At 39.7% G+C, this 24,631-nt stretch overlaps 1 protein-coding gene and 1 long non-coding RNA gene across 2 annotated transcripts in view; one reads left to right on the plus strand and one right to left on the minus strand.

The window, feature by feature from the left end:
• LOC149678708 (uncharacterized) overlaps positions 1–24,631 on the minus strand; it is a 293,673-nt gene that overhangs the window by 68,836 nt on the left and 200,206 nt on the right. The window lies entirely within an intron of this gene.
• Positions 757–18,284, plus strand: LOC149678710 (ATP-binding cassette sub-family C member 1-like). Its single transcript, XM_089836958.1, has 17 exons — positions 757–802; positions 855–1,197; positions 3,176–3,350; positions 3,411–3,545; positions 4,684–4,887; positions 5,222–5,368; positions 10,316–10,374; positions 10,432–10,523; positions 10,875–11,239; positions 13,320–13,487; positions 13,840–14,024; positions 14,608–14,713; positions 14,793–15,317; positions 15,796–15,995; positions 16,146–16,272; positions 17,334–18,103; positions 18,173–18,284. The coding sequence occupies exons 1-17, from the start codon at positions 757–759 to the stop codon at positions 18,282–18,284; spliced, it is 3,759 nt and encodes a 1,252-aa protein (XP_089693084.1).

Genomic DNA, 24,631 nt, shown 5'->3' on the forward strand with positions numbered 1-24,631 from the left:
GGTTTTACAGTGGAAGGGGGACGTTTTCCGGTCCAGATCCAGCGTTCATTTCCAGCCAATAGCTGTTTTTCTCTCAATATGGCAATTTTTGGCGTACGGGTCGCACCTAAACCGGAGATCTGAGAAAAATTATCGCGAGGTGGCGAATGTGTCGCCCTTCTTCAGTATTGCTACAAAAGAGAGGGGAGTCCTAAACCCCGCTTTTGGTTACTCCCTAGGCTAATTTAATGCACTTCTGTTATTATTAACAGAGAGGTCTTTTTGGTTTCCCAACTTGTTACAAATTTAGGGTATATAAGGCGATTGATTCAGAGTAAATGATATGAAAAGCCGCAATTTCGTGAACATTTGGTGGAAGCGCTGCCATTAGGAGGCTAGACTTTTCTCGTAACCCTAGTTGATCGCCATCTAATCTTAACCCTAGTTGATCGCCACCTACATCTTAACCCTAACGATGATAATGGAGTAGAAGCCAATATTGCTTTCGGTGAACTGCGAACGCGGTCAGGATATTGCATATACGTTAGCTAAAATTTGCCAACTGCGAACGCTGTGACAGACACACATACACAGATACTTCCAAGAATCATAAACATAAACCGTCACTCGGAGGAGTAAAAATTGTGACAAAAGTGTTCGCTATAGTCAAACGTTAATGTTATAATAGCTTCTCCCTCAAAATATAAACTTTCTTTTCTATTGAAATTCGCTTTTATTTTTTATGATTATCTTCAAACATAAAGAAATCAAGGGAAGATGACTCATCGTTTTGTTCACGCGTGGTTCATTCATGGCTTACCAGGTAAATATTTTCCCGTTTTGCTGTTCTTATAAATTGTCCTTGTCTGAGGAAGTTATTACAGCGCAGCTCATAGTATTTTTAACGAATTGTAGCGCTCTGTGGAAAGGTTGGAAGAAAAATCTGGAGCCATCGGATGTGTACGACTTGAATGACGCGGAGCGAGCGCTGACTGTCTCGCGCATTTTCGAAAAACACATGAAGCTCCAAAATGAGACCAAAAGTGACGGCGATGAAATGGAAATGAAAAGACTTTCGGAAAAAAGAAACAGGACAAAATATCAAAGAGAGTCAATCATTTGGGCCTTGTTGAGGACAATCGGGCCTTGCATGATTGCTGGATTGGTCTTTCAAGTTCTGTCCGACGTAGTTTCTATCGTTCCAGCCCTTTTGACAGGGTAAACAATTTTACTTGTTTTCCCGGGTGAAAATCAGGGAACAAGTCCATCTGCGTTCTCTTCCCACTTGTTAAAAGGACTTTTCCTGCGCGGTCTAGACCAGTTTCCCCTTTCCATCAAAACTTGCTGAGGTTAACGATAATAGTATAGCCACCACCGCTCTATGCATTGTAAAGGAACCCACCTGTAAACAAGCCACAGACTTATAGTGTGGACATCCCTTCAGAGATAAAGCTTATATTATATTATACTTTTTCAACGATAAATCGTCATAGGTGAATATTTATGGGAAATCAAGAATATAAGATTAAATTCAAAACAAGACGACCCAAGGGCTGGGCTCGTAAAAATAACCACATCGTACCGTACATAATTCTGTTATAATAGTGTGACACGAACGTAAAACGTGAGTACCCCAACAGTGGTAAAACGAAATACCCGTAAATACCCATTAAAAGTACAAAAAATCAGGGTAAATAGCCCCTCGATGCCCTAACAAAACCCGAAAGTCCATTAAATTAGCCTAGGAAGTAAACAATTAAAATCGTTGGTAAGGCGTACATCCCTGCTGGGGTTAGAACTACTTTTAACTCCATGGATGGATTATTGTTTTTCCCCCTTTCCTAGCCTTGTTAGAAATCTCGAGCTCCTCTCTTAGAAGCCTTTTTTCACGTGAGCGGGGGCGTGACTTCTTCAGCCCATAAACGCTGGATCTCTATAGGGTCTGGAAAAACGGGGTAGATCCTTCTATATAGCACGTTTGATTTATAAAATTTTTTTTTTCAATAAGGCTATAAAGAATCATAAAAAACCGAATGACCTTGACTGTTCATTCACAGCCCCCATCCCTTCTCCTTATGCTATGCTAGAGAGGTCTCGGTTTTACAGTGGAAGGGGGACGTTTTCCGGTTCCTTTCGTGATCCAGCGTTAATTTTCAGCCAATAGCTGTTTCTCTCCCAATAGGCGTACGAGTCGCACCTAAACCGGAGATCTGAGAAACTTTATCGCGAAGTGGCGATTGTGTCGCCCTTCTTCAGTATTGCTGCACAAGAGAGGGGAGTCCCAAACCCCGCTTTTGGTTACTTCCTAGGCTAATTTAATGGACTTCTACTATAACTCTTAATTCTTGAATAAATTTACTTACGTTATAATTGTAATATCCGGGGCCACAAGCTAGTACTTTCTTTTAAAATTCTTCTCGATTTGTGAAATAATAGGCGTAACTTCTAAATATAGTTTCTTTTGATTTTAAAAATTCCCCTCGATTTCATTGAATTTTGAAATAAGGGAGCGGGATTGAAAGCGTGAAAACCTTTTTGTCGAAGGGTGACTGGAATTTTAAAATGAGAATTAAATCTTCTATCTAAATAAAGGCAATATCATAATCCTGTCTCTCGCTTTAAATCACAGTTTAAATATATCGAGCAAATGTAAAACACAATTCACAAAGTTTAACCTTACTTGTACAATTAAATGCATTGCTTAACCCTACTATTATAATCCCCATCCTTTTCAAATACACCTCACCTCGCCTCAATTCTCTTCCATTCACTCTCAATTCAATGACGAACGGAAATTTTTACACTGCCAAAGGCATTTACAGTGGCACACCTACTACACCGCCTACAATGACGCCGACAACAGGCCACGTCAAACTAATACCCACGTCGTAGATGTACATCCATGTGGCTAAATTAAAAGAATGAGATTGTGCATGATTTTCACTAAAAAGTGTAACTAAGTTCCTTTGTTGCTGTCAGTTGGTTCTTTGCTTTGTACTTGACGCGTAAAGAAAGGATCACATGAGAAATAACAACTCCTGCTTCTGTGCGTCAGGTGTCAAAATTATTTCATTCCTCTGAATATTCTTTAAAACAGATTCCAACAGAAGTTGAGATTGCAAGTTGCTGGCCACGCTACAATGGATTAAGTAAACTTTGGAATCGAGATAACCAGTTTACTCACTTATGTTTTCAGTTCCATTATTGATTACTCGACGAGCGAGGATCCTTTGTGGAAGGGGATTTTATACACTTGCCTCTACGGTTTGGCCGGTCTCGCGCAATCTTTGTTGCAAGAAGTCAGCTCTATTTTTCACATAAAACTGGGACTGAGACTCAAATCTGCCACCATGCATGTTTTGTACAAAAAAGTAAGTTCGTGATATCGTGATAGTGGAAAGCTAGTTTATTGATGAGATTCGTTTGAGCAGATAATTCGCTTGACGAGCAGCGATAGACGTGACTTGGCAATGGGCGTAATACTGAACACGATGTACGTGGACACGAACAGATTCCAAATTCTGTCGCCGCAACTGGGCCTCTTGTGGTCGGTTCCGGTACAAACAGTACTGTGCTTCGCCTTCATGTATCAAGAACTGGGCTATTCAGCCTTTGCTGGCGTCGTACCTGCTCTCGTTCTTCTTCCACTGAACTATCTCAGCACCAAGAAATACAAAGAATTGCAGGTAAATGTTATCCAACTAAAATACCACTAAACCGTAATTGGAGCCATACGCATAAACAAAAGCCCTTTAAATTAGCCTAGGAAGTAAACAAAAGCGGTGTTTAGGACTCCCCTCTCTTGTGTAGCAATATTGAAGAAGGGCGACACAATCGCCACTTCGCGATAACCTTTCTCAGATCTCCGGTTTAGGTGCGACTCGTACGCCAAAAAGTGCCATATTGAGAGAAAAACAACTATTGGCTGGAAATGAACGCTGGATCTGGACCGGAAAACGTCCCCCTTCCACTGTAAAACCGAGCCCTCTCTAACCTAGCATCAGGAGATGGGATGGGGGCTGTGTAGGTTATTCGGTTTTTTATGATTCTTTATAAACCTAATGAAAAAATTAACGACCTTGGCCAATCCTTTTTTATGAAGCAAACGTGCTATATAAGGATCTACAGACCCTATAGAGATCCAGCGTTCATGGGCTGAAGAAGTTACGCCCCGCTTTCGTGAATAAAGGCTTCCAAGAGAGAAGCTCGAGATTTCTAACAACGTTAGGAAAGGGGGAAAAAACAAAACCCCATCCACGGAGTTAAAAGGAGTTCTTACCCCAGCAGAGACGTACGCTATACCAACTATTGTAATTGTTTACTTCCTAGGCTAACATAATGGACTTCTGGCAAAAATTAATAAACTATCTGCAGTAGATCGCAAGCCTAAACTCGTTCTGTGGGAGAAAGAGGGTCGAATGCGGTTTATTTGGTTACTTCTTGACATTTGGGGGTTGTGTTTCTATATTAAGTTATAACTTCTTGCCCTCGTTTTCACTCAAATTGTACTGATTTCAAGTAAGCGCAGATGGTATAGCGGTAACGGGTTTTGATTCTAGTACTTCTAATGGCGAAGAGCAGAACTTTCATCTTGAGGCTTATGTTTGAAACTCGCGTGTGTCACGAATATTAATTTTGAGTGCTAGCCTATATCACAACAGGCCGAGATTCAGTAATGGTTTCATTAATCATCTCGTTTATTAGACTGAGCTGATGAAGCTGAAGGATAAGAGATTAAAAATGATGAGCGAAATCTTGAACGGAATCCGCGTCTTGAAGTTGTACGCCTGGGAGAGATCATTCCAGAGAATCGTTCTTGAAATCAGGGAAAAAGAAATTGCACTCATGAAGAAACAATGCCTCTTCGAAGCCATAAATATGTTCATAACTACTTTCATACCGGTTATGGTACGAACGTAAAAATTACAAGAAGTACATTATTGTCGATAATGGGGGACCATAGACGTGTAGAGATTTCATTTCCGTATCCGCTCATTCACCAAGAGTTCTCACTCAACTCTGAAAGGCAAATGTTCCTGAAATCTCTACGCTATAGTCAGGCTCAAGAAAGGCGATAACGCCACAATTCACCCGTGAAATAAGAACACGGGTTGATGTTTGATTTACTGTTTACGGTCGTCATCTCCTTTTGTTAAACTCTTCATCTTCAGGACTAAAACACATTTCTTTTTAGATTCATATTTATTTGAAGTTCCTACAGGAATTGTTTCTAAAATTTCAGGTTACTTACCCATGTTTCGCCATGTACGTATTAATCGACGACGATAACGTTCTCACCTCGAGGAAAGCTTTCGTCTCCTTTCAGTTGTCACGATTATTGGCGAATTCAATGCTTACTTTTCCGGATCTAGTAAATACCCTAGTTTTGGTAAGAACGGGGTCAGGGAGGTTATATATATATATATATATATATATATATATATATATATATATATATATATATATATATATATATATATATATATATATATATATATTGACTGTTTTCCGGTAATGAAAGATTTGAACGTTTCTTGATTTTTGAAAAATATAAAATATTTATCGTTTTTTGATGTACAATTTTGAATATTATCAAAAGTATATGTGATACGGAATTTTTTTTTTCACCTTTGTATGTGACTGCCACAATCGTAGCAGGCAGTGCAAGTCGAACTCTCACCCAATCAAAGATCGTTTTAACTACGGTTCGCGACAATTTGGTCTCGCCGATTTGGTTTCGGGACAAATGGGTCTCGGGACAATTGGGTCTCGGGACAAATGGGTCTCGGGACAATTGGGTCTCGGGATAAATGGGTCTCGTGACAAATGGGTCTCGGGACAATTAGATCTCGGGACAAATGGGTCTAGGGACAATTAGGTCTCGGGACAAATGGGTGGCAACTAATTAGTAGGAGAATGTTTTGGAAAAGGTGGCAGCTAATTAATAGGAGAATATTTTGGAAAAGGTGTCAGATAATTAATAGGAGAATTTTTTGGAAAAGGTGGCAGCTAACTATTAGGAGAATATTTTGGAAAAGGTGGCAGCTAACTATTAGGAGAATATTTTGGAAAAGGTGGCAGCTAACTATTAGGAGAATATTTTGGAAAAGGTGGCAGCTAATTAGTAGGAGAATATTTTGGAAAGGTGGCAGCTAATTAATAGCAGAATATTTAGGAAAAGGTGGCAACTAATTAATAGCAGAATATTTAGGAAAACCAAATAATCACGAGGCCAAACCGTCCCGAGACCAAATAATCACGAGACCAAACCGTCCCGAGACCAAATAATCACGATACCAAATAGTCCCGAGACCAAATAGTACCAAGACCAAATCGGTGAGACCAATTAGTCCCGCGACCAAATCGGCGAGACCAAAATGGCGAGACCAATTCGGCGAGACCAAATTGTCCTGTTCTGTTTTACGTTATTTTAAAAAATCCATTTAAAAGCCTAGTCTGTTAGATTTAAAACATCTTAATTATTAGACTGTTACTTTTTGTTCAGTTTTGCATCACAATTCAACGAAGTATGTTACCGCTTTTGTCATTAGTTCGGCCAAAATGACCCCATAATCAAATTAGCATTGTCTTTCAATTTCTTATTTTAAATTAAATGGGCCATCCGTAACTTACTCCAATCTTAACTTGAAAACAGTGGCTCGGACAGCATAATCGGTCATAGAGCATTTTCGATTCAAATGCCCCAAAGAACATCACCCTTAATTTCGGATAGACTTTTCAGAAACACCCTGTATATACTTTTGATAATTCGATTGTCATCACCTTAAGCGACCTTTACACGATAAATGTTTTGCATAAATTAAATGAGGAACTTCTGTGAAATTCATCGTCTTATAGATTATTCCCAAGACGTTTTACTAATTGTGCAAATAAAAATAAATCGTGATGTTGAATGCCCTATATTTAGAAAAAACCTAAAAACTTTATTGGACAAATATATTGATTAAATGCCAGATGATTTATTCAGCTGTATTCAATACATTTTTGTCACAATAAAAAGGTTGATGTTCAGCCCATAGACCGGGTACAACTATATTGTCCAAACATTACATATAAAGCGTCAAATACACAGAATATTTTATTCGAATGCGAAATATTGAAAGAAAAAACTCACTCAATATACAGTGTGGAAGAGATCAGAGCAACACCTACCTTTGTGGAAAACCCCCAAAACCCCTGACGGACTACTTCACTGCAGTACATTTTCGAGCTCGTATACAGGGTGTGACATGTGTCATTGTATGCAAATGAGAACGTGCAACAAGTATCATAGTGAATATCGTTTAATGATACGCACTTTGAAACGTTAAAGACCTACGATTAAGCTTAGGAACTAAGGCATCACACTACAAATTAAAGGGCTGTTTGGTAAACCCATCAGCGTAAATGTTCGATGTGCCTACCGTCGTGGTGTAGGCACTCTTCAAGACGATTGTCCATGCCTTGTATTACGTTTTCTAGCATTTCAAAAGTGCATTAGCATTTCATTAGTGATTCGTTCAATTGCGCTTCGAATTCTGGCCGTCAAGTCGTCTACATTTAAAGGTTCTGTTGCAAACACCTTCCCCTTAACATATCCCCATAAGAAGAAATCAAGTGGGGTTAGGTCAGGGGATCTTGCTGGCCACGGAATTGGTCCACCTCTACCGATCCAACGGTTTGGAAAGTGCTCAGTTAGCCATTGGCGAACATTGACCGCCCAATGTGGTGGCGCACCATCCTGCTGGAACCACTATTACCATCACTGCTAATGGTAATGCGTCTATCGCATCACTAAACTCGTGGCTTTGGCCTACTTAGATAAGGAATCCATACGGGTTACGAAGGTCAGAATTTTCCGCGGCACTGAGAATTCGGCACATTATTCAATCAAACGTACGCGTCGTTACTAGCAGCTTAGTTCGTATAAACGTTGTAAGTCCTGTGTCGTAGACGAATGGCAGCCTACTCCAACCGAGAAAAATTGGACATGACGTTTATTTTGGGTGAATGTCGCGGTAACGTTCAACAAGCGGCATTGCTTTATGCCGAACGCTTCCCAAACCGACGAAGGCCGGTTCGAAGAACCTTCACGAACATTAGAGACAACCTACGAGATTTCGGGATGGTACGGTAAACCGACATAACTTACATTATTGGACCCAACGAAATCCATACTGGTTACGGCAACATTACCATCAAATTCGATGGAAGATAAATGTTTGGTGTGGCATTCTGGGGAACAGAATCATCGGACCTTTCTTCTTCGAGGACAACATTACTGGTGACAGGTATTTCCACTTCCTGCGCCACGAGTTTAGTGATGCGATAGACGCATTACCATTAGCAGTGATGCGGGACCTGTGGTTCCAGCAGGATGGTGCGCCACCACACTGGGCGGTCAATGTTCGCCAATGGCTAACTGAGCACTTTCCAAACCGTTGGATCGGTAGAGGTGGGAAAATTCCGTGGCCAGCAAGATCCCCTGACCTAACCCTACTTGATTTCTTCCTATGGGGATATGTTAAGGGGAAGGTGTTTGCAACAGAACCTTTAAATGTAGACGACTTGAAGGCCAGAATTCGAAGCGCAATTGAACGAATCACTCCTCAAATGCTAGAAAACGTAATACAAGGCATGGAAGTCGTCTTGAAGAGTGCCTACACCACGACGGTAGGCACATCGAACATTTACGCTGATGGGTTTACCAAACAGCCCTTTAATTTGTAGTGTGATGCCTTAGTTCCTAAGCTTAATCGTAGGTCTTTAACGTTACAAAGTGCGTATCATTAAACGATATTCACTATGATACTTGTTGCACGTTCTCATTTGCATACAATGACACATGTCACACCCTGTATACGAGCTCGAAAATGTACTGCAGTGAAGTAGTCCGTCAGGGGTTTTGGGGGTTTTCCACAAAGGTAGGTGTTGCTCTGATCTCTTCCACACTGTATATGTTCAGTTGTTTACGCAAATATTGCTCAAAATTTACCTCAAATTATGTTCCATTTCCTTAAACATATTGTAGCATTATATTTGAACTTTGCACAAATGATAGTCTGGAAAGAAGTCCATTAAATTAGCATAGGAAGTAAACAAGTACGATAGTTGGTATAGCGTACGTCTGTGCTGGGGTAAGAACTCCTTTCAACTCCATGGATGGGGGTTTATTTTTCCCCCTTTTCCTAACCTTGTTAGAAATCTCGAGCTTTTTTTCACATGAGCGGGGCGTGACTTCTTCAGCCAATGAAAAACGGCGTTTGCTTTACACGGTCGTTAAATTGTTTTTTGTTTTTTCTAGTCTGTTGCAGAGGGTACGCTTTTTTACTCTATCCCTAAACCAAAAACTTAAGCAAAAAAGTGTTTAAGATGGATTAAAGCCTGTGGGAGAGTAGAGTTAACACCCAATAACATTAAAAAATGTCATTCTTTCCCCAAATCTCTTACTTTTTTACAACGCCGCCTACATATAGGCGGTGTTGCTTCTAAGGCCTAAGCTAGCATGAAAAACCCGCTCTTTTTTGAATTGGGATTTGCGTGGTCACGTGATGCGCGTAAAAAAGGTGCGCGTGAACGAATCTCCCATGGGAGAGGCCGAAACCTCAGCTCTAAGAACGGGCAGTCGAAGACTCCTTCACCCCTATATCCTCCTAGATGCTATGCTAGAGAGGACTCGGTTTTACGGTGGAAAGGGGCCATTTTCCGGTTCCTTTAGAGATGCAGCGTTCATTTTCAGCTAATAGAGCTATATCAGTACAAGGGTCTTGTAACGTCACAGTCGGGCCTGCCAATAAACGGAGCTGGTTTTCACCCGCCCTCCGTGCGGGCCGCTGAATAACTCTATGCGAAATTTCGCGCACAATAAGGCATCTGCCGCGCCTCAAAAGCTCTCCTTTCCCCCGAATTGAAATAGCTCTATAGGTGTTTCTCTCCCAATATGGCAAATATTGGCGTACGAATCGCACCTAAACCGAGATCTGAGAAAGGTTATCGCGAGGTGGCGAATGTGTCGCCCTTCTTCAGTATTGCAACACAAGAGAGGGGAGTCCCAAACCCCGCTCCTGCTTACTCCCTAGGCTAATTTAATGAACTTCTGGTCTGGATAACGTTATATTTATACTTTGTAACTAAAACAATGGGCCCCACGTTTTTTGCGCAAATTATTGAGCTGGTTGGTTGCACTTTACTGCAGAAGAAAGTTTTGAAATTACAGCTGACGGCATAAAAAAGCGGCAAGTAATTTCATGTTTCAGTACAAAACATTTCCCCAATTGAGAGGTATTGTTTTTAGAAAAAGAATCGTATAGGATTGTCCCTTTGATCTTCCCATTAGTTTAAACATCTCGAAACGACGCAAATTCACAAAGTCCATCCTTACAGACACACGTCTCGGTAAGGAGAATCGCAAACTTGTTGAGTCGTGGGGAGACCAAGCGCTACGTGAAGCAGATGGGGAACGACGCCCAGTTTGGTATGTCGCTTATTACTCCTGGCAGCAATTCCTAAGCAAGCTGATGACTTTAAGCACAAAATTGATTGCCGTTAAAATGTAAACGCGCGACTTTGAGTGAGGAGAAAGAAACACTAGAAAAAACTTCTCCAGAACTTAATCTACCATTCCACCAATCCGGCTCCTATTATAATCAGGTTCATTCCCATAGCAGCTTTATCCAGCGGCTCAAACGCAATTCTAGCTTAGCAAAATAATACATTTTTGAAGGAAACCCCGCAAATACTCTCAAAAATTTTACTTTTAATAAAAGTCAACCTTAAAAGTCGTTCTTAAAAAGAAAAGCCTGAAGTCGTCTTTAGGTTCTTTCCACATATTTTGAGATCTCAATTGTTAAGTTTTGACCAATGTTAACATCTATTTATTTCTATTAAAATATTAGCGATTCAGATTGAGAAGGGAACGTTTCATTGGAACCTGGAAGATGCAGCGTCTCTTCAGGACATAAACTTGAAAGTGTCCCGCGGCTCATTGGTGGCCGTGGTGGGTCAGGTGGGTTCTGGCAAGTCTTCCCTCTTGTCCGCTCTGGTTTCCGAGATGCAGAAGGTGGAGGGAGAGGTGAGAGTGGCCGGGAGACTGGGATATGTCGCTCAACAACCCTGGATCCAGAACGCCACACTCAGAGAAAACATACTGTTCGTCGACGACATGGACCGGGAAAGATACGACAACGTCATACGCGCGTGCGCCCTACAACCGGACATCGACCTGCTACCCGCTGACGACCAAACGGAGATCGGAGAAAAAGTATGTATTATGAGAAGCGGATAATCCTCTTCTTTAAGTGTTCATCATTAGGTCTTTGGTCATGCAGCGTCCAAGAGAAATCGTGCGCTGAGAGATTTTTGTTTCCCAAGTGGCGGCGCCAAGCCACGAACAGCTTAAGAGTAGTGTATACGAGGGTGGCCTGACGTTCTTAGGTGGAATTTTAGTGCGCGTTATTTCTCCCACTATCTTAAACCTATGTTTTTTTACCTCTCCGAGTGACGATGACGTCACGGAGAGGTAATACACTGGACGTGTCTTTGTGTTTGTGTGTCTGTCACCGCGTTCGCAGTTGGCAAATCGGAGTAAACGTGTTCGCAATTTTCGGACCGCCTTCGCAGTATACAGAAATTCGGAAAATTTTACTTCGTTGCTTTTCCAATCATTAACTATCCGTTACACCTTCATCTGCTGTCTAACCGCCGGGTCACAAAGTAAATATTTTTGGACTTGATAAGGCGTCAAGTCTCGGTTCGAGTCCTCCTCGAGTCGAATAGTGAAGATTTTTAAGGACTCAAAATAATTTTCAAGTCCTGAAATTTTGATTTTCGAGTCTCGAGTCAAGTACTCGCCTTCATTCGAGTACTCGCACAGGCCTACACAATACCCTCATTCGTAAGCTTGTGAGATACCTCCTTGATGTTGATTATCTCCTTGTGGTTATATTTATTTAATTATTTAAGTTAAACTTCTTCCTTTGGAATGACACAAGTTAGAGTTTATAGAACGAGTGATGAAGATTGCATCTGAATCGAAACACTACACGCATCTCAAAGTTAATATAAAGCGAGTAGGATGATAAGATCTCTTACAAAACTATAAAATTTTCTTTTTGCGGAACATTAAACGGAAATATTTTAAATATTTTTCGGCATTACGATTCTTTTAGTAGTTGTGTAGCTATAAAGCTCTGTTTCATCTCAATATTCTAAGAGAATCTTTTGACATTAACATTTCAAATTTGGTGTTTAATTTTTAATTCAGCTTTACTGCATTTATATATAGCGTAAACGTAAATTTTAATTTCATTAGATAATATGCAGTATGATAATACTTCATCTCTCCATAATTGTTAAAACGATTGGTTCTATGAAATGATATACCCTAGATATAAACCAGAATTGACTTTGTTTTGTGTCCTCTTTAGGAGGTCTTAATGGTTCAGAGTGAGCCGAAAGTTAAATCCACATTTAAGTGATAGATAATAGGTCCTCATTTGAATTATTGAAGATACATAGAAAATGATTAAACGCTTTAACCTTTACAAATGCCCTTAGCAATATCTCGCCAAATTTGAACTTTGTACTTCCGGTTTTACTCATTGGCTGATGGAGCTGTGTTTAGAAAGTATATTTTTGTTTGAAAATGTAGGGCCTCGTCTCGACTCGGAGAGGTTTATTTTAGTTTCCGACCTTGTTTTACATTGCCAACACTTACGCTACTGATTAATTTACGTTTTGTAAAAGAAATAGGACTACAGGCGAAGTTATTTTTACCATGGTTTTTTAAGCGATCTTTCTATTATCTAAACTGTTATGGAAAGAAAATTACACAACGAAAACCTTGGTTATAACTTATCAAGTGGCATCGGATTACCCACAAAACTCGCACTTGCTAACTTCCCTCCCGTGAGAACTTGATAAGGAGAAAAAATCATCTTTTGTCTGTAGTTGGGCAATCTGTACGAGAGTGTGTTAAAAAATACTAAGTAGTTGTTTGTCTTGGAGCGGGTGTAAATAATAACTCAATACAGAAACAGTAACCCTCTTGACGAAAAGGAATCTTTCTTCTCCCGATGTGGGAGTTAAGGCTCGCTTTCTGAAAAACTGGTTCACTCCGCAATACGTATCCTTATCTACTGTTCCTTGCGTTTAACGTAGTATAGTGGATGTAATAGAACGTATTTCCGATGAACGCCTTCCATTGAAGGTCTGTTTCTCGGGAAATTGTGAAAAAGACTGAAAAACATGCGCTGTGCACGAAAAAACCAGTCGTGCGTCGTTTTATTCATAGATGGCAGCTTTCGTTAGTAATTTTTTCGTTTACTAATTTTATATGATAGGGTATCAACTTGAGTGGTGGTCAGAAGCAAAGGGTCAACGTGGCCAGAGCAATTTATCGCGATGACGATGTTTATCTCTTTGATGACCCGTTGGGGGTGGTTGACTCGCACGTGGCCAAACATCTCTTCAATGAAGTCATCGGACCAAAGGGATTTCTTCGAAAGAAAGTAAATAACCTCTTACATTTTCCATGAAAGCGCTAACGACCATTAAAGAGTGGTCGGCATGTCGTTCCGTTTAATTCCCGGTTGTATATATGAATATGGCGGCCCGGGAAGTAATCAGTGTTTTAACTTTGAAATAAATTTCAGCTGACATCTCGTATATACGTAATTATCTAAGTTGAAAAGATTTTGATTTTAATTCGTGCAAATTCCAGAATAGCGGTTGGAAAAGAGATCAAAATATACGGGTGTGTGAGAGACTAGCTATCGCAAATATGAGTCTTTCACTTTTGAAAGCTGCTTCTGTTTGATAGTTCCTCGCTCGCTCGACAAATATCAATTCAATTTGTTACAGACGAGAGTTTTGGTGACGCATAACTTGACCTTCATCCGAGAAGTGGACGAGATCTTCTTCATGAACAACGGACGAATTATCGAGAGGGGAACCTATGACGAAATCATGAGCCGTGAGGGAATGGCCAGAGATTATTTCGGGCAACACATGAGTGACACGAGTGACGAGAATAAAGAAGAACCGTCGTGAGTAAATTTGGAGCTATATCTACATTTACTACCACCAGTACGTAGTAGAAAAGCGAAAAAGCTTCAAAGAAGTTAACCATGTACTGTACAAAATAACCGAGCGATTTCATTAATGTTTGTAGAGATAGCCCTTATTTTAAATTTGTTATATTGATTCTTTAATGTTGAAATATGGAGGCTGTATTGTAAGAGTAACGGTAAGCGCTAGCCTTCCACTGGCCCCGCGTCTTGGTCAGCTCTATGGATTGAATGGGAGTAACCCAAGGTTGGGACCATAATATTTCACATTAGAGATGCTACATGAGACTTACTTCGGTGAGTTTTTCTCTCAACGGGCGAGCACCGACTGGGAATGTTAGCCACTAATAAAAGACACACGCAGCTGACCGAAAGGTTATGGAAGCTTCTCATAAATACTGTATAGGAGAGCAATTTTTCATGAATTGCCCTTGAATTACACGTCTGACTGTGATTGGTTCGCGGGGAATAAAAACAGGCTCGCTTACTGTTCCTCTTATGGCACACCCCATGGTTGAACACAATTTGTCAATTTATGAATTTTGGTTGGGCAATTTTTTAGTAAGTTAAATACCAAAATTGAGAGATCTCATCTTACATCCCAAGAAAAAGTCTCACATAAAGATGATGCAAAACTCATTACTATAGAGACTCTCAAAGAAGGAACGGTATGTACTCTTTTAAATACGAGTAGAGTATGGACTTTTCTTTGCTTCTTGACAACTAAAACATTACACATATATGCAGATATCCGTATCACAATACCAACAATATTTTAAAGCCTATGGTATAACATGGTGTGCGATCCTCGAAGCAATAATCACCACTGGTATAGTCCTTAATTTCGCGTCAATGTACTGGCTGTCTTTGTGGTGTGCGGACTCCAAGGAAGATTTTATAGCGAACCCGGACTTAAAGGCAACCCGTATAACGGTCTTATTCATTTTTGGTCTAAGCCTAGCCATTTTGACATACTTGAACGCAATTGTCTCTGTTTTTCGCTGTCTACAAGCGGCAAACTGTCTACATGGGAAAATGCTCGACAGCGTATCTCGTTCTCCCATGTCCTTCTTCGACACGACCCCCGTTGGAAGGATACTGAATCGTTTCTCCCAAGACATCGACACCCTCGACCAACAACTATCTTTAATGTTAAGACTGACCAATTGGGGATTAATATATATAGTTGTTTACCCCATAGGAACTGCAATATTTTTACCATCATTCATAATTCCCTGCACTGTTGTTGTCGTTGGATACGTTTTACTTCAGGTAGGAACTCTATTTCAGACTTTCATTACTAGTAAATATTCTCTGTCACTCTCAATTTTTAATTATCGTTTTCAAAAACGGAATTTATATAGCCATTTTCATCTTTAATAATCTTTGAGTTGGTTGGAGGTCAGAGCTTTGAACCCTTAAAATTAGGCTATTGAAAAATAAAGCATTAAACATTATTGTCGACATTTCCCAAAGTTGAAAAACATTTTATAAGATTATTTATAAAGTTTTATTAAGCGACGGCAAAGAGGCCTTGGCGCCACGTCTGAACTGACTGAGACTTCCACCGAGCACTTTCCCTACGATATTACGATAACACTACAAATCTTTGAATTATATATCAGCTTAAAACTGATTTGCCACTAATATAATTTATTACATAAAGTGTAGAAAGCACACGTTTTACCCGTGGAGTGTACGCGTCCACTAGTAACTTTTATAACTGATGATGTATACATATCTTTCACAGCGTTTCTTGATGTCGAGCAATCGTCAGTTCAAGCGGATAACAAGCTTGAGAAATTCCTTTTTGTTTTCGCACGTGGGAGGATCAGTGGCTGGCAGCACTGTCATCAGGGCGTGTGATGCCGGACAGAACTTCGAAGGACATTTCCTGAAACTGATCGACGAATGCACTGCCGCTAACTACATGATGAACATGGCGCAAAGGTAGTTTTGTAATTCCAAGTCATTAAAGCCTAGTTTCAATTTCGTCTATTTGGTTTCGGAGTGACAGCATTTACACTATATTCGTAGCAAAGCAGGCATTCAAAGTCGCTACTCATTTCTCCAATTGAATAAAATGCATTTTCTTTCCAGATGGCTGACAGTTCGCTACAATATCTTGGGCAATTGCTTGATGTTTTGTACGGCAATTTTCATCGTCTTGAGCAAAGGGACTTTGTCAACTGATTTTGTAGGATTGATATTGGCTAATGCTGATCGGGTAAGCGCTACCAATGAAAACGAATGGAGAAAATTAAAATCCTTTCCACAATCTACAATCTCTTCTGGTTTTTTAACTCTTGATACTAGCATGATAGTGAAACGTCTCTAAATTACCACAATCTTCTGTTTTTTCAAAAGGACCAATAGTTACTGAATTTAGTGTATCTCGAGATGGAAAAGTATGCTGGGGTTGAATGTTAGATTGATAAAGCGTTTTGATATTTGAGGTTAGGTTAGGTACATCTACGGCCACCATTGTATGTTGGGATAAAGGTTTATTTCCTCCTGAAGATATAAATCCGCAACCGTCAGCTTTCGTGTTTTGCGAAGAGCACTCTCGGGGATTCAACGCAGCCTCAACTAATCGAATCTTATTTGATCGATTAAAGATAGATCGAGTTTCCTCTGCCCTTGTTATACTTTGATCGACTATCTATTACAAGGAAGAAAACGCAAAGTATATTTGAATTTAACAAATCAACGAGCTCTAAGAGAATCAAAACCTGTGATTATTATATTTAAAACATTTTAATTATTAGACAATTTTTTTGCTCAATGATTCACTACAATTCCCTGAACTACTGTACCGTTTTCGTCATCAGTACGCGCAAAATAGTGCAAATACTAGAAACTGCGAGTGCAATAATTAGGCCAAGTTCTCGAAATTGTATCCATTTCCCGCGACTCGAAGCAGGACGGCTGAAAATGGGGGAGGATATTGAGGAAACGGGTATGACCGAAGATAAATTAATTTTTTCATAAAATAAAACAATATCTATTATGAAAATATTATATATTTTTGGTATGACCTTTCACCCTATCCCCCGCTCGCGATCGAAACATTTTGTTTTAATATATACCTTAGGGGATATACCATTATCCCTACATTCAAGTCGTTATCAGGTCTTATCTATGGAAGATATTATATTCTTTAATCTATTTTGATAATTGAAAAATAGCCCTTAATTTTGAAGATAAATTGTGCAGGCTTTTCTGTCACGTAGAACAATTATTTATTTTCTATATATTAAGTACTAATTTGATTTTACGATCTCAAAGCTTCTACGGATGATCAAATTGTTTACCGCTGGCTTTACGGGTTTGGAATCAAATGTCGTCTCCATAGAAAGAGTTGACGAATACTGCCGTTTGGAGTCCGAGGCCGAATGGGAGAAACCGGAATGTCAACCACCTACTGACTGGCCTCGACGAGGACAAATCATATTCCAGGACTACAGCACCAGATACCGAGAAGGATTGGATTTGGTCCTGAAGGACATAAATGTTAGGATCGAAGCCGGAGAGAAGGTGGGCGTGGTAGGGCGAACAGGGGCGGGAAAGTCATCGCTGACGCTGGCGCTCTTCCGTCTCATCGAGGGGGTGCACGGTCAGATCGTCATAGACGGAGTGAAGGTGGAGGAATTGGGTTTGTCCGATTTGAGATCGCGGCTGACCATCATCCCTCAAGACCCCGTTCTCTTCTCGGGTTCGCTGAGACTCAACCTGGATCCTTTGAAACAAAAAGATGACCAGCAACTGTGGGCCACCCTGGAACACTCGCACCTGAAATCTTTTGTGGCGTCACTCGAGCAGGGACTGGATCACCCCGTGACCGAAGGAGGTAACAACCTGAGCGTCGGTCAGCGTCAGTTGGTCTGCTTGGCTCGCGCCTTGTTGAGGAACACCAAGATTCTGATCTTGGACGAAGCGACGGCCTCGGTCGACATGGACACCGACGATCTGATTCAAGAGACCATCAACAAGGAATTCGCCAACTCTACCATCATCACCATCGCGCATAGATTAAACACCATCATGGACTACGACAAGTTAGTTTAACTACCTATAAAAACGGCTTAAAATGATTGGCTAATTTGTCGTCGTTTATCTCTTCATAGGGTGATGGTTCTGGATCAGGGCCGAATTACGGAATTCGACTCTCCAGATGCTCTCTTGAAGAATGAACAATCAATGTTCTACGATTTGGCCAAAGATGCCAATTTACTCTAGATCACCTTTATTTTAGAATTTGCAACAAATTTTTCATACTTTACCAATCTAACCAATAACCTTAACATTCAACATTATTATGCACTGTTAATTAAAACGAATCCTTTATAAACATTATTAATACGTTACAAACAAAGCTCATTTCAGGCTTAAACGAATGTGTTGTAGCAATGACAAATAGAAAAAACTGAACGTGAGTCACCAGAGAAAATGAAAGCCTTCCTACGTTTGGTCAGGGATAGATAGACTTTTTTAAGACGGAATGGGTAACAGGGTTATTCGGGTGCGCGTCCAAGTCCACGACCCCCTTACCCGTGACGGAGGGGTATGAAAGAAGAGGCGGGTCTTATTTTTGTTATGGCGTTGTATGTATATCCGGGTCAAATAAACGTCGTCTGCCCCTTCGTCTGCCAAGTTGGAATTGGCTCGGATTGTAATTTTTGAAATAACATTGTTTAAAAGTGGAAGTTACACAACACATAGGGCTTGCAACTGAAAAAAAAACCGGGGAAGACCCAAGAAAATTAAAAGTGAGTAAGAATTGAGTAAAAGTCTTCATAGATATTACAGCACGAACAGGTTTAAACCAAACACTAGGCTCACAAAACTCCCGACCATTCACTAAGCCTTGGTTAACTTCATCAAATTCGTTTGCAAAATCATGAGGATAGTAGAAATGATTGGCTTAAGAAAGAATTAGCGAACACTTTTCACCCTTACAGATGTACTCCAAATCCAAAACACCGGCACCAAATTCACTAACTACCTTCTTAATTGCTATTAAAAACAATTCCCGAATAATTACCGTACCCTCGCATTTAGACGGCTCCATTTTGAACCCCTGTGAAGACGCTTATCTGTACAACCAAAGCCCACTCGATCCGCACTCTATAGCTATAACGCGAGCAGCTTGCGTCGTGACGCACGTGATCGAGTGGGCTATGTTACAACGCAAGAGGGGTCGTAGTCATGGCGACATAGGTAAACAGGAATTACGTATTTTTGGCCCTACTTGTCAGCAACGTCACCAATACGTAGTTTTTGTGAGCCAATAAGATAATTTAATTTTTTGGTTACGTGTTGAAGGAAGGGGCTATATACTCGTCTATGAGTCGGACTGAAGTAAAGGCCAAACATTGTTTATTCCGTCTTAAAAAAGTCTATCTATCCCTGGTTTGGTTGACGACTTACTGCAACCATGAGCTAATAATATGTTAGCTTCCTATACGTTACTCAGGCAATTCATTTTTATACTCCAGCGTTTTCTCCCGCGCCGCCCGCTTCCCAATTATATGCGACGCTCTGCGGCCGCCACGTGAACGAAAATCTTATTTGCTCTACTTTCCGGTTTTTCCCCGGAAGCGCGTATAGTGGAAGCTAGCCAATGATATCGGAGCTATTTAAGCAGCCGAATATTTCGCTCAGTAGCCTCGGTTAAGAAAACAGTTAAGAGATCAGTGGATTGGATTTCCGATTTAGCTCAGTTGTATAATTTTCTGGTTTCAAGTCACCATAAAAACTCTTATCTTTAGCATTCTTTATCAATATAGGCAAATTGCATTGAGTTCCTGCATTTTTTGTCTCAGTACTGACACAAACGCCATGATTTAATGTTAAATTGTTAAAACATAAAAATTCACAACTAAAACACTCCCTTGGTGAAAATGCAGCCGACGACTCGAGGTCGAGGAGCCGTACGAGCGGGATTTTTTTCGACAAGAGAGAGCGCAACATTCGGATTTTTTCCCGCGCGGGCGAAATGAGAACAAGTCGCTGGATACATTACGCCTATGGAGCCTGAGTAACTAATAGGGAGCTAACATATTATTAACTCATGCTGCAACCAAATATTCTTCTCTTAAAAGCAGAATGAAATTAAATTTTTACAGGGAGCCCAGTGTAGGCGCGATAGAAGCGGCATAAAATCCTCAAATTTGTTCACTAGTGCCAGGATCTATTACCAATGCTAGAGCTCTTTACTTCTAGTCCCTTATCCTTCAACAAATAACAATATAAAAGAAAGGATTATTGGACTAAAAGAAACAAGGATTAACAGTCGGGGTCGGAAATAAGAAAAATTCTTATAGGAGGGATTGCATTTGACAAAAACATACTTCCATAAAAAATGGCTGCTACAACGATTTCATGATAGACTTGTTGAATGATATTTTTTTGGTTTTACAAACGCTAATTATTTTAACGATCGCTCAAATTCATAATCTAAAGGCTACTAATTTTAACTTAATTGGCCTGTGCGAGCCCTCGATAAGGCTCGATAAGCAACTTTTGAAATGCTCGACAAGTCTTCGAGCCTCGGGAAAAAGCTCGAGACCTAGGCTTAAGGTTATCGAGCTTCAATCTGTAGGCAGTGAGATTCTAGATTAAGTTAAAGGTCAGGAATTACCATCTAAAACAACTGCATGTTGAGAAGCTGCAGTTACGCGCGAAATCGGAAATTTTTCTGTTTTTTTGGTAAGGTTCGTATCCTTTTTGTAAACCCACATTTGATTGGTGTAAGCTACTTACTTCCACTTTTGGGTTAAAAAAATGGAAAATCTTTCATGAAGTTAGTAATACGTTTTTAGCGAAGTCTAGAACATAAGCGAGATTGTTTCGAAAAAAAAAACAAGTTGGGAAACCAAAATAAACCTCTCCGAGCCGAGACGAATTTACTTTCTAAACACAGGTCCACAAGCCAATGAGAAAAACCGGAAAAACATAGTTCAAATTGGCAAAATATTGCCAAGGTCTTTAGCAAAGGCTTAAGCGTTTAAAAATTTCCTTTGTATCCTCAATAATTCTAATGAGGACCTAAAATGTATCACTGAAGGGTGTATTTAACTTTCGGCTCACTCTGAACCGTTAACACCTCCTTTAAGAGGAGGCGAACCAAGGTCATTTCTAGTTTCCAAAGGGCTGGATTCTTATCTTATTCTTCTGTATCTTATTTTACAGACCCAATCGTTTCAACACTTGTAGATAGATGAAGAATTAACATCCATATTATCTAATGAATGTAAAAAATGCGTTTACACTATATAAAAAAGTAGTAAAGCTGAATTAAAAAGTAAACACCAAATTTGAAATGTTAATATCAAAAGATGTTCTTGGAATATTAAAATGAAACAGAGCTTTATAGCTACACAACTACTTAAAGAATCGTAATGCCGAAAAATATTTAAAATATTTCCATTTAATATTCTGCAGAAAGGAATTGTTATCGTTTTGTAAGAGATCTTATCATCCTACTCGGTTTATATTAACTTTGATGTGCGTGTAGTGTTTCGATTCGGATGCAATCTTCATTACTCGTTCTATATAAACTCTAACTTGTGTCATTACATAGAAATAAGTTTATCTTAAATAATTAATTAAATATAAATGATATTTATTATTTTAATCGCCAGTAAATAACTTTAAAAATAGTTAAATCGTTTAAAATAAAGTTGTTCCTATTATCTTTCGAAACTTTGCTAATATTGACGTTTAAAGTGAAGGGTACCCCTCTTGCCCGCTTTCTTCAAATTTCGGGGTATATATACGATTCGTTTCCATTACAACAATAGATAAAAACGCGTTCGCGTGAACCGATGGTGGAAGCCCTGCCATTGGGAGGCTAGACGTTTCTCGTAACCCTAGCCGATCGCCGCGTATATCTATAATAGATAAAAACGCATTCGCGTGAACCGATGGTGGAAGCCCTGCCATTGGGAGGCTAGACGTTTCTCGTAACCCTAGCCGATCGCCGCGTATATCTTAAAACCAAACGATAAAAACGCATTCGCGTGAACCGATGGTGGAAGCCCTGCCATTGGGAGGCTAGACGTTTCTCGTAACCCTAGCCGATCGCCGCGTATATCTTGAAACCAAACGATGAGGAAGGAAAAGAAGCCAGAATGGACTGACTAGTGTCCATGTGGGATGGACAAAGACTAGCAGATTGTGGTCCTTAGAAGCCAGTTAGTAAAGACTGGTGTTGGTAGATGAATGGCCAAATTTCCGTGAACCGCGAACGCGTTCCGGAAATCGGGTATTTGTTTGCTCCGTTTTGTAAACTGCGAACGAGGTCACGTGGGGTCTGACAGACAGACAGACACACAGACAGACAGACACGGCCGGTGTAATACCTCTCCGTGACGTCATCGTCACTCGGAGAGGTAAAAATACTGCTTAAACTAATGGGTTTATACTCCTTGTTACTGTTGTATAGAGTAATCATGATTAAAAGCTTAAAAAATTACGAGAGGACAGACCCTTTTTATCCTCTTGATTTATTCTTAATAAGAATATAAAACATTTATTTTGTATCAAAAAATATTTTTTGGTGCTTATATTGCTTTAGAAAAATCCAAACGGTTAGGCATTGGTAAAAAAGACATGTGTAAGCTATTTGCAGAGTTGATAATTGTTTTACATGTTTTAAATAAGACTGAAGTTTCCACTATTGTGTTTATGCTCCTTGTTTGTTTGACTGAAAACCATCTAGGTGTAGATAACAGTCAGATCAAAAATTTCAAAAATATATATTTTAAATCTAATCAGATACGCCCACCTAGTTGAAAATAGACCTTACAAATTTGCGGGAGCCATTCTTGAGAATTTTTTTCCTTGTAGTTTTACTATATCTTTGGCTTTGATATGGACAAATGTTACCAATCATACTGGCAAACCAAGAAAATTGTTGGAGTATAGCGAGAGAGTAGAGTTTCCACAGCAAGTTAGAGATATTGAAAACTTTTGAACAATTTACTGTTTTAAAACAAACTTCCTGCGGTTGCAAAGCAATAAAAAGCGATAGATGCATAGTTAGGTTGTTTAAAGGGGTAGTGATAGTCATCTCGACACGGAGAGGTAATATTTTGGTTTTTCCAACTTGTTTATCAATGCGTTTGTGAAATTAGAAAGAGGACGTGTGCTATTTTCTCCTAACTGGTACCCACTATTCCCCCGACGGTGCAAAACTGCTTGTAGTAGTGCAGTTCCTACTGTGTGGGAGAATACGCGATATGTACCTTTTGGTTTTGTTTGGTTATGTAACCAGAACTAGCTTTGCGATGGTGTTCGGGGTGGGTGTGTGAACGTGGAGAAGAATTTTAACTGTCTTGAAAAACCAAAATCGAAAAATTTTATTTCGTGAAACCTTTCTGGTCCAAAGTATATTTGCGCATTCAATGATACACATAATTTCTTGACTTGCATAGAGGGTGAAGAAAGAGCTGCCCGTAATTCGAATTTGCGATTACTAAGCTGCTGATTTGCTTTTAATCTTCCTCTATGGTTCTTTGGGGAGAACGATTGAGTCTTTAGACTCGGACTGAAACAAGTCTAGGACTGTAACAAAACTTCCGTGTACGAAATGAAAACTTCAGGAGAAACCTCATTTAAATAAATTAATTAACGAAAACTTTATTTACACTCTTGGATTGGTATTCCAAGTTTTTAAGATGTACAAAAGTAACAAAATCTAACTATTTATATAGATTTTTGCGTCCCTTTGGTTTGGGTACGCAGGATAAAAAAAGGGCGAGGTTCTCGGAGCTAGTTGGGTGAAGTTGTGATTTACAAAAGGAAGAATCCTTGAATTTATGGGGGATTCACCTTTGCCACTGTCGCCAGAGAGCCGGCTTCGTTGTTACCCTTGGCCGTGCTCCCTGGCTACCTTGACCAGGTCATGATCTCGACCGAGAACCTTTCCCGATGACGTCAATAGAATTTTCCATCGGCGTCAAGAATCTTTACCGGGGAACCGAGAGTTGTCCCGAGGTTTCCCCGGTGTAGGCTTAATACTATACATTTTAGAATTTGTAGAGATGTTTAAGATAAAAAACCCGTTGAAGGGATACAAAAGGGCAGAGATTTACTTGAAAACAGGGTGAAACACCTTTGAAATGGGTTTTGGTAAGATTTTTACTTTCTATTTTCAATTTACAAAGGTGTGGAAAAATTTGGAAGTATATTAAATGAAGTAAACAGAAAAAATTAAGCGCGTAAATATACACTTTTTTACAGAGGGAGACTCAATAGGAAAATCAATTATTTTTAACGATTTTTCTACTAATTGTAAGATCAATCTGGATAGAGAAACATCCAGGAATACCTCCGAATGGTTATAAAATTCAAATTAGTTTGAGATTTCATAGATTATTTGAAATCAGTGTCTCCGGTCAATCGCGTAACGCCCTGCCTTCTTGTTAACAAAATTCCCTAAATATCTATGAAATCTCAAACTAATTTGAATTTTAAACTCATTCGGAGATATTTCCGAGTTGTTTCACAATGCAGATTTGTCTTATAGAAGAATCGATAAGGAAATCAATGGATTTTCCTTAAGCCTTTGGTTTCAAGTA

This window comes from Phalangium opilio, unplaced genomic scaffold, assembly GCF_054372755.1.
Source record: "Phalangium opilio isolate 3A_F unplaced genomic scaffold, DU_Popi_V2 ptg000042l_1, whole genome shotgun sequence".
Classification (NCBI taxonomy): Eukaryota; Metazoa; Arthropoda; class Arachnida; order Opiliones; family Phalangiidae; genus Phalangium; species Phalangium opilio.